Genomic DNA, 16,982 nt, shown 5'->3' on the forward strand with positions numbered 1-16,982 from the left:
TTATTGTAGATTAAGATCAAACTTTATTGATCCAGCAGAACAGAAAGTGATCAGAATGAGCTCACAGCTGCAGCATGAACACATCAATGTGTGAATAATTATAATCCAGTGATATAATATCTCTAATTCTGAAATGGGCTACTGTGAGTATATGTCTAACAAAGCTATCACCACCTGCACTTTAGCTAGCATCAACACGATTAGCCTAACACGGTTATTTTTGTTCACACCAAACGCACTACATGACACAAACTTCAGCTAGTTTTTGGGATTGAGCAATAAATAAACTGCCGTCCTCAAACCTAAACGACAAAGTAGGTTGATTGCCAATCGTCCCAAAACAACAGGACTGTTGACATAAGTCACATGACGCTAAACTCGTAGTTAACGTTGTAGTTTGGTTTGGTCTGGGCAACAAAACCCCTGAGTTAGGTTTAAGAAAAGTATGTGAGTCACGTACGTACCTTTATTTAAGTTAAAACTTTAACTTATTAAGTTAAAACTTTAATAAGTCCTGTGTTTGTTTGTCCATCCACCTCCTAACATGGACTTGGCTACGTCACCTGACTTCCTCCTGAGCTGCCGTCACACGGCCACCAGAGGTCGCGTCACAACAATAAACGTAAATATGAGTATAATAAGCTGCTGCCTACACATCTGTGTTTCTGGTGAGGACTGTTTCAAATTGTGTAAAATAAAGTTCTCTGTTCAAACGAGTATCCCGTACGGAGAATGTACTTTTAACGAGTGTCATCAGAGTAAAATGTGTCCATATCTATTTTTTAATAAAATATAAATATAGGAACCTTTTTTAAAATCGTTTTCTTACTATTTTATTGAAAAACGTTGCTCTGAAGCTCAATTCTGAGGCTGTTTTGTAAATTGTTTTCTAATAAATAAAGCAACTCCTGATCAACCCAGACCAGTTTCATGCTAAAATAACATCCAGTTGGTCCCAGCCACACCCAGATTACGTACTGATCCAGACAGTGGTGTGCTAGTTTTATCAGGTGGACTTCAGCTGTGCAACAATGACTAACTATAAACAACTAATATCATGCTGATTAGGCGGTTTGTGGCCACATTGGCTAGCAGTTTCCCCCTGCTTCCATTCTTTGTGCTAAGCTAAGCTAAAGAATGGCCAAAATGAGAATATTTCTTCAAGATGCTTGAGTCAGTATTGATGTCTGGACTTATTTTATCAGGTTTGATTTTCCACGAAGCGACCCCACCTGTTGACCTTTTAGCTCTGGATTTACTTTTGTCACATTTTGACTGTGCAGATATTTTATTTTCTGTAATATGATTAACGTAATGATTTCAGCGATGCTCCAAAGGCTGGTTCAAACTCCTGTGAAGAGAAAACATGAGGACCAAATCATTGTTAATTACATCTTTATTTCATTTAACCTAAAAACAGTCAAATGTACAGATATTGAGTCTAAAAAACATAAATAATAATAACCTGTATCTGTATCTTGAGTGTGTTTGTAAAATGTGAAACTCCTCTTCTGCTTGTTTTCCAGAAACAACACGAGGACCTGATCCGAGCGGTGGCGTCTGAATGTTTCTCTCACATTATGTATATTTTATATCTCCTGTTTTATCTGCCACCCTGTCCTGTCTGCTGTCTGTATATAAAAACAGCAGCTGACAGGCTGCAGAGCTCATCATTCACCGCTTTATTGCACACAGTTTGTTAGAAAAAAACCTCCACCTCTCAGCCCAGAACATCACACACACTCTCCACTGATAAATTACACCAATAAATTAGGTTTTAAAGCCTCAGAGAGACGCAGTGCTTCGGTTTTATCACCACAGAAGAGTGAGGAGCAGAAAACACAACATGTACAGTGTCAAATATAAAAACAGGTGGGGGGAGTACACTTCTGCCAGAAAGCTCAACAGAATAGAAAATATGTAAAGAGTTCAGAATGACAAAATAAAAAGTCTCAGAGTTTAGATTCGGCGCGTGGTGAGGATTTGATAGAAGAAGGATTCTTCGTCGAGCAGAAATTGTCTCGGTCACACTGAAGTTTCTCTTCTCAGACGTTTCTCAGTAGTTTTACACATGTTGAAATGACCTGATGGTGCAGAAAGGTTTGTGCAGCAGATGCTATCAAATAACACTAAAAGATCTTCTGTCTGCCCCTGAAACATGTGCGTGCATCGCAGCTTCATGGTGTAGAGGACTGGGCAGAGCGAAGATTTCTTTATTAAATTTACTTTTTTAATTTTAAATTTGAGGATAAAAAAATGGATTGATTTTTACCTGCATGTCTCAGGAGCGAGCTACCGTGTTTCCAACCTCCACTACCATTATCGCAGGCGTCAGTGAGCCGCCCGAGCGCCGCCCGAGCGCTGTCTTACTCCTTCATATTTCTACAGAAACAACACAAAAGTGGAGGCTGCTGGGAGGAAAGGAAGAGAGGAAGCTGAACTACTGTATGTCACTGGATTCCTGCTGTCGTACTTTACTATGTAACAAGTTAGCGTAGCACAGCCCTGATCGAGCCAAAGTCCATTCAGAAAACAAGCATTTTAAAAGTAGTTTTCTTGTCATCTTACTGACGAAGCATGAAGTCATGTGTTCACCAAATCTGTTATTTCAGCATCAGTTTGATCCGTTTATTGAACATAAATCCCAGCTGTTTGTTTTGGGTTCATACATCTGTAGTAAACCAGATTAGGGCACAGGTTTACTAAAGTCTCGCTCTGAAATCTCAGGAGAGGCGATTTGTTGCAGGGATCCTCTCCATGATGTCGTGAGACACCGGAGCTGTTTCTCAATTCCGAGTTCACCAAGTTCGGACTCCGAGCTCGCAGGAACTGGAGCACGCAGTCGTCATTCAGCACGGCAGGTCCCGTTAGCGGGCGGGACCTCGCATCTCCGAAAACGCAGTGGCAAATTTTCAAATCGGCTCTGTCTCTAGAAACTGACCACAAATTTGGAGTTTAAACAACCACATCTCTGCAAAAAAACTCATTCTGTGACACGAGACCAGCAGCATTATACCCGACAGCTGTGGGTCTTCCCTCACGCCATTTCCACTGCAGTTGGTGCGAAATGCATTCTGGGATACTTGGCTATCCGAACGCAAGTCACCACCCGACGGAGGCTCGGTGAAACGGACGGAGCGGGAACACATCCGGCTGGACTTGGTTACATGCGGACTTTTGAACAGTCCTCGGGCTGATGGCGTTGAACAAGAACAGAGAAGACCGCAGACTGAGAAGCGGCTCTTGTTTAACAGTCGATGGCAGGAAACTTTTTGTGGACGCCATTCTGACGGGCGCCATTGTCCCAATCTATGTGAAAAAAGCACAGAGAGCTGCAGGGGACAGAGCTGGGCGGTGTGCAGCCATGTTTTTAAGCTTGAAAAGAGTTAATTTACCCAGAATTCATTGCACACATTACACAGCTCTGTGCAGCTGATGCTCTTATACCTCTGAAGTCTGCTTTGGTGAATCCTTTACTTTGCATTTACATTCGCCGCCAGCAGAACGACACACCTGACTGTCAGATGGAGAGTTGCATTGTGGGTAATGCAGGCGGCAGGTTTTGATGAGGAAGAACGATATGTGGAGTGAAGCAGACGATATCTGTGGTTCTGCTGCCGGTTCTGTCCATCGTGAGTTACAGGAGTCACGTGATCTGCGAGAAGTTATGATGTCACGTTTACCCCCAGGTGCACGCTGGGAGATTCGCCTGTTGAACCGGATCCCAGTTCTGACCTGAACATGAGACAGGTGAAGCTGTCAGCGTCCTCTGACCTCTGACCCTGCTGGGTGAGAGACTCTCTCTCTCTGCTTGTTCCTGTGCTCGGACGCCCGCTCAGTCTATCTGACCTCCGTGTTCAGTTTCTTCTTCTCTGGTTCTGCTACGTTCAGGAAGCTGATCTGACACTCCTGCTCCTCCTGCTGCGCTCGCCGCCCGCTCTTCTGTCCTCGCTGCTGTGACGATGATGACGATGATGATGTCAGCGGGCAGCAGGGGGCGTGGCCACAGTCCCTACAGTGACCCTGCAGTACGAGGGCGGCGGTCAGCACCACCACGGCCAGCGTCATCCCCGCCAGCACCAGCAGGATGATGAGCTGGACCTCCGACAGGCCGGCGGCGCCGCGCTCACTCACAGTCACCTTCAACAGCCGCTCGCCATGACGACTGCTGTTACCGCTGCCTGTGGTGCTGCTCTGCTGGTTCTTACCACCGGTGGTCAGGTGAGGTCTGACCCCGCCTCCTCCTCCCTCCCACCCCAGTGTCGTCCAGCTGGGCTCGCGGTCCTCCCGGCTCCTCAGCGGCGTCTCGCAGGTGGTGCCGGTGTAGCTGGGCCGGCAGACGCAGTGGAAGCCTCCGGCGCGGTCCAGGCAGCGGCCGCCGTTGAGGCAGGGCCGGCTGGCGCAGTCGTCCAGGTTGACGGTGCAGAAGCGTCCGGTGAAGCCGGCGGGGCAGACGCACGAGAAGCGGTTGACGCCGTCCTGGCAGGTGGCGCCGTTGGCACACGGCATCATCAGGCAGTCGTCCACGTCGTTCTCACAGCGCGGCCCCGTGAAGCCGGCCAGGCAGCGGCACGTCAAGTCTGCCGCGAAGCCGTCAGCGTCCTCGCACAGGCCGCCGTTTTTACACGGAGACCTGCAGACAAAACACACGAAGAAGAAGAGAGTTAAGTGGTTCTGCATCTCTTTTCTCCACCTGGACATGCAGGTGAGTTCCACCTGTACGGACCTCCTCTGGTGGCAGGGCCCGGTCTTCAGCTGACAGTCTCTGCCGTGGAAGCCGTCAGGACACAGACAGGTGTACTCGCCGCTGTCCTCCAGCACACAGGTAGCTCCGTTCCGACAGGGCTGCTGCTCCGAGCACACGGACAGGTCTGAAGGTTTTCAGAGGACAACAAGAAAGTTTAGAAAGTAATCTGAGTCATTTCTATTCTTTACTGATGAAGCAAAGTCTTGAAGTTCAACACGTAGTTTCCCGTCTAATCTAGAGCTGGACAATAAAACAATAACAATAATTATTGCAATAAAGTTTTTTCCAATAAAAATACAACTGAGTTAAGGATTCTGGTCTTGTTTTGGTTCCATGTCTTGTGTTTGCTCTTTGTTTTGTTCTCCTGTTTAAGTCTGTTTTTGGTTCTGTGTTTCTCTGTGTAGCCTGTATTCATGTTCTAGTTTACTTAGTATCTGTCTTGTCTCTTATCTTAGGTCTTAGTCCTGCATTTCAGTTCTTTGCCTCAGTTCTTAGTTCTGTGCTATATTTCATGTTAGTGTTCTTCCTGGTCTGTGTGTTTCTGTGTTTTATTATTTGATCTTGTCTTGTTAAGGGTTTTGTAGCTTAGTTTATTTATGTTTGTCTGCATGTTTTTTACCTGTTCGAGTCTTTAGTCTCCTGTTTGGTGGCATAACAGTATAAGTTGTACTGCAGCAACACTAAGCATGATGGAAAGTAAAGTACTGTACTGCTGGTATTTTACTTGAGTACTTCCATGTGATGCTACTCACTACTGCTAAAGTTCCTTGATCAACTTATCGAACATGATGTCACAGATCAAAGGTCCTCACAGGTGAGTAAAGTCGTCAGTATATTTTCATCTTGATGTGCAGTATCTCCTCAGGATATTCTGCGTAGTGAGTACTTTTATTTTTCATGCTATATGCACATTTTGGCGATCAAACTACTTTACTGAAGAGGAATGTCGAATGCAGGGCAGGTGCTTGTAACAGAGTATTTGTACACTGTGGTATTAGTACTTTAACTTGAATTAAGGATCTGAGTCCCGCTGGTTAAAACTTCAGACATGGCGGTCTCACCTTTGTCACAGAAGCGCCCCCCCCAGCCCGGCTCACAGCTGCACTGCCACGGCTGCTGGCAGGAGCCGTGCACGCAGCCGGGCATCGGCACGCAGCGGTCGCAGTGCTCGCCGTCCCACCCGGGGTCACACCTGGAGACAACCAGAGACACATGGTTACACAGGTAACGGCTCACGGTCAGCAGGTGGGGGGGGTCAGACGCAGCGTCAGTCAGTGGAGGATTTGAACGTCTCACCTGCAGACTCCAGACTCGTCACAACGGCTGTTGGCGACGTTACAGCTGCAGTCACTTCCTGCAGGGAAGAAGGAGTACAGGTGAGAGACAGGTGACGTCACTGTGACAGGAAGCTGCCGGGGAAATGCCTCCTGACAAAATAAGAGCTAAAACATGACCAACCGCCACGTTAAGAATCAGCTTCCTGGAGTTTCCAAGGATCTATATTTATCGTGGACGTTGTGCTTCAAAGCAAAGATTAAACCGACCAATCAGCAAAAAGCTCCACCTCTGGTCACATTAACTGTCATATGGATGCTTGGTCTCTTTTAACGCCCTGGGAACGCTTTAGTGTCGCTTTCGCTCGTGTAGGGCTCCGGGGTCAAGTTAGCAACAATCAATATGCAATGTCTGGTTAGACTTTCAAAATAAAACTAGTGGTTAACCTTTTGAAATGTTTAGGCATCACTGTGTTGAATACATACAAAGTAGACGTAGTAGTTGTCGTCTGGTTTTGTTAGAAATAAGAAGAGAAATGAAAGTTGGACAAATGGAGGGCCACACGCAGTATTTAGCACGAGCCGACAGAGCGTGTCTGAGCCGTTAGTTGCAAGTCGCAACGCTCGCCACTAGATGTCACTACAACCAACACATTCTCACTCCCGACTCGTCACACATTGTCGCTTGGTCAAGACCCTTTGGCGTCGCTTTATAACGCCCTGGGTACCCCTTTAACATCAATTTTGGACATATAAGGCTCCGCGGTCAAATTAGCAACAGCAATATGCAACGTCTGGTTAGACGTTCAAAATAAAACACTAGTGTTGCAAAACATTGCCATTTTGAAACGGCATGTTGTTAAAAGTTGTGGAACGCTGCAATTTGGTTACGTTAAGGCACAAAAAGTACTTCATGGTTACTACGTACGTCAGTTAACACGTCAGTTAAGTAACGTTACTTTATAATTTCGGCAATTTCCGTAACTTAAAAATATTTAATGTCGACTTTTTGTTTCAAACAGGACACGAACCCTGGTCTCCTGGTTCTGGCCCTCCATCCACCTCCTTACTCAGTCTTTTCTGTTAAATATCATATACCTGCCTTTACTGTCTCAAACTGACGCTACAGGGCTTCCCCCAGTGTGTTGAACTGTGACGCTCGAGGGATCCCAGTGCGTTACAAACTGACGACTACAGCTCTTGACCATGTGTCCATATGTGGCGAGTCGGAGAGTGAGTGAGAACGGGTTGGTGTGTGTGTGTGGGGGGGGGGGCACTGCTTGTTGGGGACCAACCCAACATGCTGGGCTGTTTTTAGGGTCAAGACGTGGTTTTAGGGTTCAGGATTCAGGTCAGGCATGTAGGTGTGGAGGTTAAGGTTGGGGTAAAGGGTTAAGGAATGCATTAATTCACTGAGACATCCCCAGGGGGATAGAGGAACAAACGAGTGTGTGTCTCAGCTGTCTGGATGTATTTCAGTGTTTCGGCTCTCCGGTGAGACATTAGCAGCAGACACTTTGACCCCTGACCTCTGGCGGCCGCTGAGCCACGTGGCGCTGTTAGAGTCGGCCTGTCAGAGAGGCAGCTGGACAAACACGAGGAAACGCGCAGCACGTCCAGTAGAAGTAGAGTCTACCGACAGTGTCGCTGGAGCTGCAGGTCGTCATCAGACAGAGGCAGGAAAACATGTAGGGGCCCCTAACAGCCATTTAGCTTGACGTCGCTTCTTCAGATTACAAATGAAGCAGCCGGATCAGAGCCTCACTGCACCTCCATCACTATATAACAAACCTGTCAACCCTCCAGATTCTCCTGTATTTCACCGTTCTCTCTCGCTTTCCACACGTTTAAACATTTTCCTGTACATCTCCCAAAGTTATAACCTTTCTAAAACCTAAGAGAACCCTGCTGGGTGGTAGGTGTGGTGATTTCCAAATCCCAATGTTGACAGGTATACTTTATAAACTGACGCCTTTATGTAGCATCGTTAGCTTAGCTTAGAGAGTCCCTGAGTTCAAATCTATAAAAAAAAAAAACCCTCATAGTTTGGTTTTTATTCTGACATAAAACAACCTGAACATAACACATGTCAAGAAAAGACAAACGAACGAAAGCTCATAGATTCAAACCAACAACATAAAAGTTCAACATAAGTTCATTAAAACTGAAATCAAGACGGAGGCGATAAAACATTTTACAAAAAGTAAAGATGCTAAAATTAGCTTGATGTGGTTTTAAGTCGTTAGCATCTGTCTGTCTCAGCTGTACGCTGTCCTAATTAGCTAATGTTAGCATGCTAAGCTAGTTTGTTTACCCTGTTCACTAAACAAGTTAGCATTCTAACTTGCTAATGTTAGCATTTAGCTCAAAGCACAGTTGTGTCTCAGCCTCACAGAGCTGCTAGCATCGCTGCAAGAAACACTAACTGGGGTTTCCAGGTGTTTCCAGGTGTTTCCAGGTGTTGGGAGGAATTGATGCAAATGTGAAACAAGTAGTTTGGCGCCTTCAGTGTGATGTCTGTCAGACAAACAGATCAGTTCTTCAATGTTATTTATTTTTCATCTCAGGCTCTACATTTCCCAGCAGCACTCGAACACATCAGATAAAGTCAGACTTCGCCTCTGTGGTTTCATGTCTACAGATGTTTATGATATTTGTGTTTCCTCAGCGGAGGATCAAACTCTGGCTGAACTCCAGCGTCACAGCCGAGCGATCAGCAGGAATGTTTACTCCGTGCACAAACCGCCAGCCGTGACCTCTGACCTCGCAGCTCTGAACGCAGGTGAAGTGAAGCTGACGGTGGATCGAGTGTCTGCTGGAATTTGGGAGACAACAGGCTCGTGCCGGAGCGCCGGCAGCTCCAGGACGGGATTCCGGGCTACGGGGAACGCAGGGAACGCCGGGAACGCCGACCGAGTCTCACATGACTTGAACAACAGCTGGGAGGTGCTAAGTGTTATCTGAGAAGAGCAAGACAACAGCGAGTGAGCAGAGGGTTAATCTGACAGCTGGGGGAGCCCGGATTAACGGAGAACAATACGCTGCCGAGCGCCACTGAGCGCGCTCAGTGAGGATCCACGTCCATCCGGCCATGACCCCTGTTGCTACAGTCAGGACTGTTTAGAGACACTTGATGAAATGAACAACACTGTGTTATATTTGGCAGAGCTGGTCTGAAGTACAATAAGGGCCCCTAGAGGCCCCGATGTGATGTAATAACCAGCACAAGTTACGTGCTCAATATAAATGACATTAAAGGCAGTTTTTATTTATTTTACTACTTTATAATTATTTTTTTTATTATGATGTGCAGTTAAAACATTAAACATCTGTTTCTAATATATAATTTGTATTAAGTTCCTCTGCAACATAATAATGTAAAAACCAAGCAGGAACCTCCGGCTGCAAAACTTAATTTAATTGAAACAGGTGAGTTGGGTAAGAATTCACCCGCGCACACGAACGGGGTGAATCACCGTTATCTATAGAGACCAAACCCGTGTTTCGTTTCAGGCTGTAAACGTGTTCATTTCTGCAGTTTAACATGGAGGTCTGACTCGTTGGGAGCCTCAAGTGGCCGATCAAGGAACTGCAAGTGTCAGTCCCGGAGGCTGCAGGTAAAAGATTAAATTTAAATTCATTGAATTCAAGTCTCTATTAACTTTTTAATTTGTTATTCTGCTTTTAAATGTCATGTATATATTCATCTAGAACATTTGAATTGCCTTTGTGTTTGAATTATACTGCAGAAATATTGTTTTACACTTTGGCTTTTGTAACCTTCTCCACATTATATTATAATCTCTATGAATCAGCAAATTAAACGTGTGAATTCATTTATTTGAATAATTCCAGAGAGCAGCTTCTTGTTTGCACATAGCTGTGAACTGTATGTTTAACATTTTTAAAACTCTTATAATTGGACATTTCTCAGGTTGGTGTGCAGAAGATCTCTGAATCAGCACGGTGGGAAGTCATCGCTATCGTTACTGAATTGATCCCAAACCGATGCAGGATCAGTGAACTGATTTGAGTCGCTCGACGTTTCATCAGGTTCCTACAAAGTCTGAAACTCCAGCTTGCCGTCAGCTCGGCGAAGCTCCGTCATTGGATGTTTCTTTCTTTCTGAGATGGGCCCTGGGAGTCGACTTCTCTCCTTCAGGCGTCTCGTGGCTCTGACTTTTGATCAGATGTGACAGACTGAGAATCTGCTGCGACCAAAAGCTTCGAGCTGATCTGAGACAGGTCCCCCGAAGGAACTAAAACCTGTTTGTCTGTTTCATGGTTTTATATCCACAGGTAGAGACGCTTTCTGACTTGGTTTCAGGATTCAGGTTGCAGTTGGGTTAAGGTCAGGGTAAGAGGCTGGGGAATGCATTGTTTCAATGAGATGTCCCCACGGGGATAGAGGAACAAACGTGTGTGTGTGTGCTGTGTTGAACATGATGGATGTGACAGCTCCGACTCCACCGGGCGGCTTCAGACAGAGTTCACTCTGCTGCAGGTTTACAGCAAGAAGAAGAGGAAGGAACAAAGACTGGAGATAAAAAAGGGGCTGATGGGGGGAGAGAGAGCTCTACTGCTGCTGAAACTTCTCTGTATTAAGGTGTGAAGGCCTCGGAGAGCAGAGGAGATGATTGACAGGTGGAAAGTCATTTCACAGCTCTGAGATGAAACATTTCTAACCCAGATTTTACTCTGCAGCGGTGTAACGAAGTACAGTTACTGACTGTAAATCACTTCATCAGAGAACTCATCACTTTTCAGGACGTTTGTCATTTCCATCAGGACTTCTCATGAAAAGCTGCATTAAGGAGTTCCAGGTTGTCCAGGTTTTCCAGGGCCTGTGAGTGAGTAACCCTCAGAGCAGCCGGACCGTGTGTGCGTTCTTGTATTTCGGAGGATAATTTTAGCTCGTGCTGCAGCTTTAAACATGATGAATGCTCTGCTGATTGAAGTCGCCTCCCTGGCTGCTCTGCTGCTCTCTGATTGGCCGGGTGGGGGGCAGCACCTGTTCGACTCATTAGCCGTCCAATCAGAGCCACTTAACGTCGTCGTAACAAAGGTTATTGTTGTGGAGGAGGCCGGCGTGTTTCCATGATTACAGAGAGAAACAGGAGCTGGTGTGAAGGAACCTGATCCTGATCCTGCATGTGTCGCAGTGTGAAGCCGCATGACTGCTGCACCACCAACACTTAAATACTGTCGCAGCAAAAAGTATGTGAACCCTCTGGACCGACCTGGATTTCTGCATAAATTGGTTATAAAATGTGATCTGATTTTCATCTGTTCCACCCTGCACTGTGACCGTTTCCACCGTGTGTTTAATAAAAACAAATAAAAACATGGAAATATAGACTGTTTGTCTGTTGTTGTGACAAACGTGAAAATCATATATACACACTGATCTACAACCTCACTGTGTGTGTGTGTGTGTGTATATATATATATAAAAAACTAATTGACAACCTCACAGTATATATAAATAAATATATGTACTGTATATAAAACTGATATATGTATAGATGATAATATGAGTCTATAAATAATCAAAAAGTAACTAATAAATAAAGCTGTCAGACAAATATAGTGGAGTAAAAAGTAATATATAAATACCAAATACAAAAGTACCTTACAATTTTACTAAAGTACAGTAATTTAATTTAGTTTAATGTAGTTACTTTATTATTTATATAAATGCATGCTGTTGTAGTTTCAGATTGTAGTATGTATTTTATTTACCAACGCAGGCAGTGACTCATTGCCGTTCATATAGGACACATACATCAGTTAGCAGACGTGAGTTGTGGTTAATTGTTGTACGTTGCAGAGATGAATAGAAATCAATGGCTGCATGCAACATTAGAACAGCGGTTGGTAATAAATGGGCTGAAACATGGAAACAGTGTTGAATCTGTTGATCATCATGCTGCTCGTAACTGAAGCTCTGTGACGTTTCCACATCTCACAACGGATCTTTTCTTGGAAACTTAACAGAGCGTCTGAGAGGTTTCAGAGGTTAAATAATGAAAAAGGTGATTATTTTACAGGCTTCTCTGGGGAGGGAGGGGGGAGCTGGATCTGTCACCTGAAGCTGGGGGAGGCAGAACTGGATCCCTCCTAAATGTTAACGGTCAGAGCAGCTCTGAGCTCTGAGATCAGCAGCCTGCGGACTTAGAAAATATTTAGCCACGATCCCAGAGTCGAACTAAGTCCCCCCCCCCCCGCCGATGGTCCTGCTGATCCTCGGCCTGACACCTGTCTGTCCTCGACACCCTGAACTCCTCTGCGATTAATCATTCTGCTCACTGGCAGGAAGCTGGTGGCTCACTGCAGGACTGAAGTACTCTCTAGATAAACGCTGTTTCCACACGGTGTTACTTCTACTGATAAAAAACATTTCAGTGTATAAAATACAACCAGTTTTATAATGTTTCAGCTCCACCAAAGAGACATTTCTCCTCTAAACTCCTCACGTCACGTTCATTTCAGTTCAATATTTCACATTTTATGGGTCATAATCTCCTAATACATTTCTAACAATGAAACACTGATTAATCCAAAGGTACTTGAAACTGAGTTCAGCTGGTTTCACCGCAGGTCAGTCTAACATACAAAAATGTTAAATTTGTATAAGAACAATTTAATATGTATAAAAAGAACAAAGTTTCCAATAATGAATCACTAACAAATTAATGTTTACTAAGGTTTAAACTGAGCTTTGCTTTCTACAATATTCCAACAGGTGCTTTATACTCAAACTATTGCCTTTATGTGTCAGTAAAACTTCGAGGGACGTTATAGAACATTTACAGACTCGTGAAACGCCTGGAAATGATAAGTTAACATCCACCGACAGCAGACAAAACGATTCACTGGCAGATTAATCAGTGTGAAAAAATAGTTATTAGTTTCACCTTTAAGATAATTTATGCCAAAGTTTCCCACAAGAGTTTCATCCTGCAGATTTTACAGATTTCACACTTATGATTCTGACTTTCGCAGAACTTCTTTTCTCTGTTTCACACCATGTTGACAATAATCTGATTTCTGATTCAGGTGAATGAAGACGCTCTGTTTCCCAGCAGGAGTTCATTCCTGCTAACACTGCAGCACTCTCTGACCCCTGCGGGCTGATCCTTAAAGCAGCAGTTTGCAGAATGAGGTTTGGTTACTGCAGAGTGAACATGTGATCAGGTGACCTTACCTTGACCTTTGCAGGGCGGGACGACGAGGACACTGCAGCTCAGCAGCAGCAGGACGGCGGCAGCTCTGACGGGAGACATGTTGGCGGCCTCGAGGACGACGCGGACCTGAAACAGAAGAAAGCGGCGGTGAGCGCGGTCGCCTCTGACCCGGAGTCAGTGTGTCAGCGTTAGATAAACACATGGAGGCTCCTGAAAGGTGAGACGGAGACGGCGGTTTCGTCAGCGGCGTCTTCAGCTGAGCGTCTCGAGCTGTCATCGTCCTGATCAAAGGTCTGAACCAGGTGTGAGGGACATAAATCTGAGCTGCTCCAGGATCAGCTGTTAACACACACAGGCGGTGTTCACACTGCACGCCAAACAAGGTCGAGTTACATCTTCTTCTGCTTTAACTGATGATCGTTACTCAAACATCACGTGCAGAAAACAAACACGATTTTATGATGAACACTGTGTTGCTTTTATTTTTCTTACTGTTAAACTTTTTAGTTGTTTTATTTATTTACTTATTTATTTTAAGACTTTATGTGTTTGTACAGTTTGTCCTGAGGGTGGCGCTACAGAGGAGAGATCACGTGGTCGTTAAAATCTAAAGGACGCACCGATGAAACCTGATCAGCTGACAGATCCTCAATAACTGACCGGCCTGTGAGTAATGAGTAAAAAAGACAGGTGAAGGATGTTTCAGACAGGAAGTAAAGCAGGTGGAGCTTCTGAGGACATTCGCAGGATAATTTCACTTTAATTTTAGCCCAAATAGTGAACTGACTTGTTAAGAAACTAATAACTGTTCTTATTACTTTTCAGTGAATGTGGATAAATGTTGATATGAGACACATGGACTACATTTCCCAGACTCCCCGTCACTTCCTTTCAGTGCCTCCGTTGTTCTGCTGGGATTCCCAACAGACTGATTACACCAAGTAGTTTTGTTGCGTAAACCAAACTGGGACCGTTTCACAACATTAAGCACGTTAACATCATGTGACTTACATAACGTACTTCAGGCACGCCAGCCATATCAACACCTCAAATCTAAACAACAAAATAGGTCGATTATCAAGTGTCTCAAAACTACGAGTTGGAGCGTTGGTTCCAGTCCGGTGTCAGGCGAACCGGACCGTCAGTACACTATGTAAGTCACGTCACGTTAAACACGTGGAAAACGTTACAACAAAAGTGGTAGTTTGGTTAGATTTAGGATGGTGCTGATCCCGAATAATCGAAGATTCGATGCTTCGATGGGCGGAGCCTGATTCGACTGTCAATCTCACAGTCGAAGCTTCGCACTGAAACAAGGATCACGCCATTTTGGCGATATGGGGGTGCTCAATGTCTGATTTTACATAGAACTAACAGTTTTCTCCCAATAAGTTAATATACAGCCTGTTACAATATACATTTCAACCTTTAATGCTGTAAATAAACATGTAAAAAGAATAAAACTTTCAATAAATGTTTAAGTTAATAAATCCCAAATTGTAACCGTAACCCTGGGGCGTCAGTGTGCATGTGTGCAGTGGCAGCAGAGGAACACTTGCTGAAGAGACGGCGCTCCAGCTTCACTGGTGTTGTGCCGAGTTGTTCGCACCTCGCGGCACTTTAGGATAATTTATCACCGTTGATGAACCACACAAAGAATATTTGATCATTTTTACATAGCCGGCTACATGAAATAGACCCAGGAGGAACGGCCCCCTGGACCTAACCAAATTATGACGTTTCATGTTAACTACTAGTTTTATTTTGAAAGTCTAACCGGATGTTGCATATTTATAGTAGTTAACTGGACCACGGAGCCCTACACGTGCTAAAAACGACACTACAGGGTAAACAGGGAGTTAAAAGCAGCGCCGAGCTGACGAGCTGGGAAGAGAACGTGTAGACTGAGCAGCTCGTGGACGGCGGCTACGTTCAGTTTCTTCTTCTCTGAGAACGACACTCTGAGAGCGCTGAGAATGAACCAGAGCAGGAAGCTGCAGCCGGACAGATAAACGAGCTGAAAGTCACTAAAAAGCTCCGTGAAGCTGCAGATTCAGCTGCTGATTCTCCACCAGAGACTCCAACAGGCTGTCGGCTCGCTCTGTCGCTGCTCACTGAACGACGGTGGCTAAAAGAATCACATGGTGACAGTAGGAAACAGGAAGTGACCAGCGGTCCTCCACCCTGACCTCCTGACCTCGGGGGACTTTGTGTCTGCTGCAGCTGAGCACACTTGCAGGTCTCTGGACTCAACCAGCTGCCTGTAGAAACTACAAATCAGAGTTTCTCTTCTGAGGGAGCCACGCTAACAGTTTCCCTCTGCTTCCAGTCTTTGTGCTAAGCTAAGCTAAACACGACCTGGACCTGTTTCTGCAGACCGCTGCAGAACTGTGTCAGCACCTGGACCTGCAGCAGCGAGAACTTTAAATCATGTGACCTGCGTCTGGCTTCCTGTTCCTACCTGCTGACGGTGTGCGGCCGGTTCCTGTTCTCGTTTCCTCCTTCTTCTTCTGCTGATTTGATCTCTTCAGGTTTCCTCCTGCGTTCTGCTGCCAGACCTCTTCATGTTGTGAGTTTCCCTCTCTGCGTCTGTCTCTTCTCCTTCTTCTTCTTCCTGTTCAGCCTGTTGCTGTAGCGACGGACCTTCAGGTCGCTCTGCCCACACACTCGACTGGCAGGCGGCGGGAAACAACGAGCAGGATCATTTTTACCAGAGATTACAGCGACGAACACAACCTCCGCAAAGACAGGAACTGACATGCCTGGATTACTGAGTGTGTGTGTGTCTTCCTCACTTACATACCAAAGCACACACACACAGATATTCCCTTTCAGTGTGTTTGCTTGAGAAAGAAAAGAATGAGGGGAGTGTGTGTGTTTGAGAATGGATGGCAACAGGTGGTCAATTTAATGCTTCAACACACACACACTTGTGTCTTTGTGCATTCTTGAGCAGCAGATATTTGCAGAATATAAATCCTCCAATACAGAACGAAATGAAAACCCAGCTGAGGTTTCCATCCTCCACCGTTGGAAAGTAACCAAGTACATTTACTTAGTATTCGAGGTACGTGTTGGTGATAACCTGCAGGATGAACAGTTCCCTCTCCTCCTTCAGCTGAATAAACTCTTAAGCCTCCTCAGATCAGCTGGAAAAGGCTTCGTCACAAAGCTGAAAACTGGCTGTTTGTCTGTTTTTCAGCGACTCCTCAAACGCATGATGATCTTATAGACCATGATGCATTGCTGCAGGTTTTAATTACCACAGGATCTAATGGAGTTAAATGCAACATCAGACGTAATAGAGAAACTATGACAGGATCATTTTACTGCAACATGAGTACTTCTACTATTACAGTGTAAGTACATGTAGCTGATAATAGGCAAGACATTTCAACAACAAGGCAGCTCAAAGTGCTTTAAGTTCAAAACCTAAAAATCAACATGGGGAAACATTAAAAAAATATATATATTTAAATACAATTTAAAAAAAAAGAAATTTACCCGGTGAAACTGTTTTTCCAACAACATATTATTTCTGCATAATTTCTATAACAGGTGATGAATAATCATGTTTTTCAGCTTCCATTGTTTTGCTTTTGTGATTTCCCACCTGTCACACCAGTCAAACCTGATCCTCTTTATCGTACGATATTTATTTCCTCTTATTCACCATCGCCTAGCATCTTATTTTCAGGGGTTCAGACGATGTCGTCCTGCTGATGGTGACGTTCCATTCAATGCGTTTCAGAGTGCAGTTGTCACATTGTGTAT

General features: G+C 44.9%; 1 protein-coding gene across 2 annotated transcripts; it reads right to left on the bottom strand.

Annotated features, from left to right (window-relative positions):
* Positions 1–1,479: 1,479 nt before the first annotated feature.
* Positions 1,480–15,788, bottom strand: dlk2 (delta-like 2 homolog (Drosophila)). Of its 2 annotated transcripts, XR_006827544.1 has the most exons (7): positions 15,670–15,788; positions 13,229–13,334; positions 6,044–6,101; positions 5,809–5,939; positions 4,727–4,871; positions 2,273–4,633; positions 1,480–2,084 (listed from the first exon to the last, which is right to left on the bottom strand). XR_006827544.1 is itself a non-coding variant. In XM_046065257.1 (6 exons), the coding sequence occupies exons 2-6, from the start codon at positions 13,305–13,307 to the stop codon at positions 3,841–3,843; spliced, it is 1,206 nt and encodes a 401-aa protein (XP_045921213.1). In that variant the 5' UTR covers positions 13,308–13,334; positions 15,670–15,788; the 3' UTR covers positions 1,480–3,840. The 2 variants fall into 2 exon arrangements, 1 of the variants encoding a protein (XP_045921213.1); XM_046065257.1 differs by having other exon boundaries at positions 1,480–4,633.
* Between the last annotated feature and the right edge of the window lie 1,194 nt (positions 15,789–16,982).

Source organism: Micropterus dolomieu, linkage group LG12 (genome assembly GCF_021292245.1).
Source record: "Micropterus dolomieu isolate WLL.071019.BEF.003 ecotype Adirondacks linkage group LG12, ASM2129224v1, whole genome shotgun sequence".
NCBI lineage: Eukaryota > Metazoa > Chordata > Actinopteri > Centrarchiformes > Centrarchidae > Micropterus > Micropterus dolomieu.

Bases quoted from the DNA above. Each gene is read 5' to 3' on its own strand.
- dlk2 (XM_046065257.1), bottom strand. From the start codon at position 13,307: ATGTCTCCCGTCAGAGCTGCCGCCGTCCTGCTGCTGCTGAGCTGCAGT. The intron at 6,102-13,228 runs GTAAGGTCACCT...TCTTCCCTGCAG, and splicing joins CCCGCCCTGCAAAGGTCAAG to GAAGTGACTGCAGCTGTAAC. The intron at 4,872-5,808 runs GTGAGACCGCCA...GAAAACCTTCAG, and splicing joins GGGGCGCTTCTGTGACAAAG to ACCTGTCCGTGTGCTCGGAG.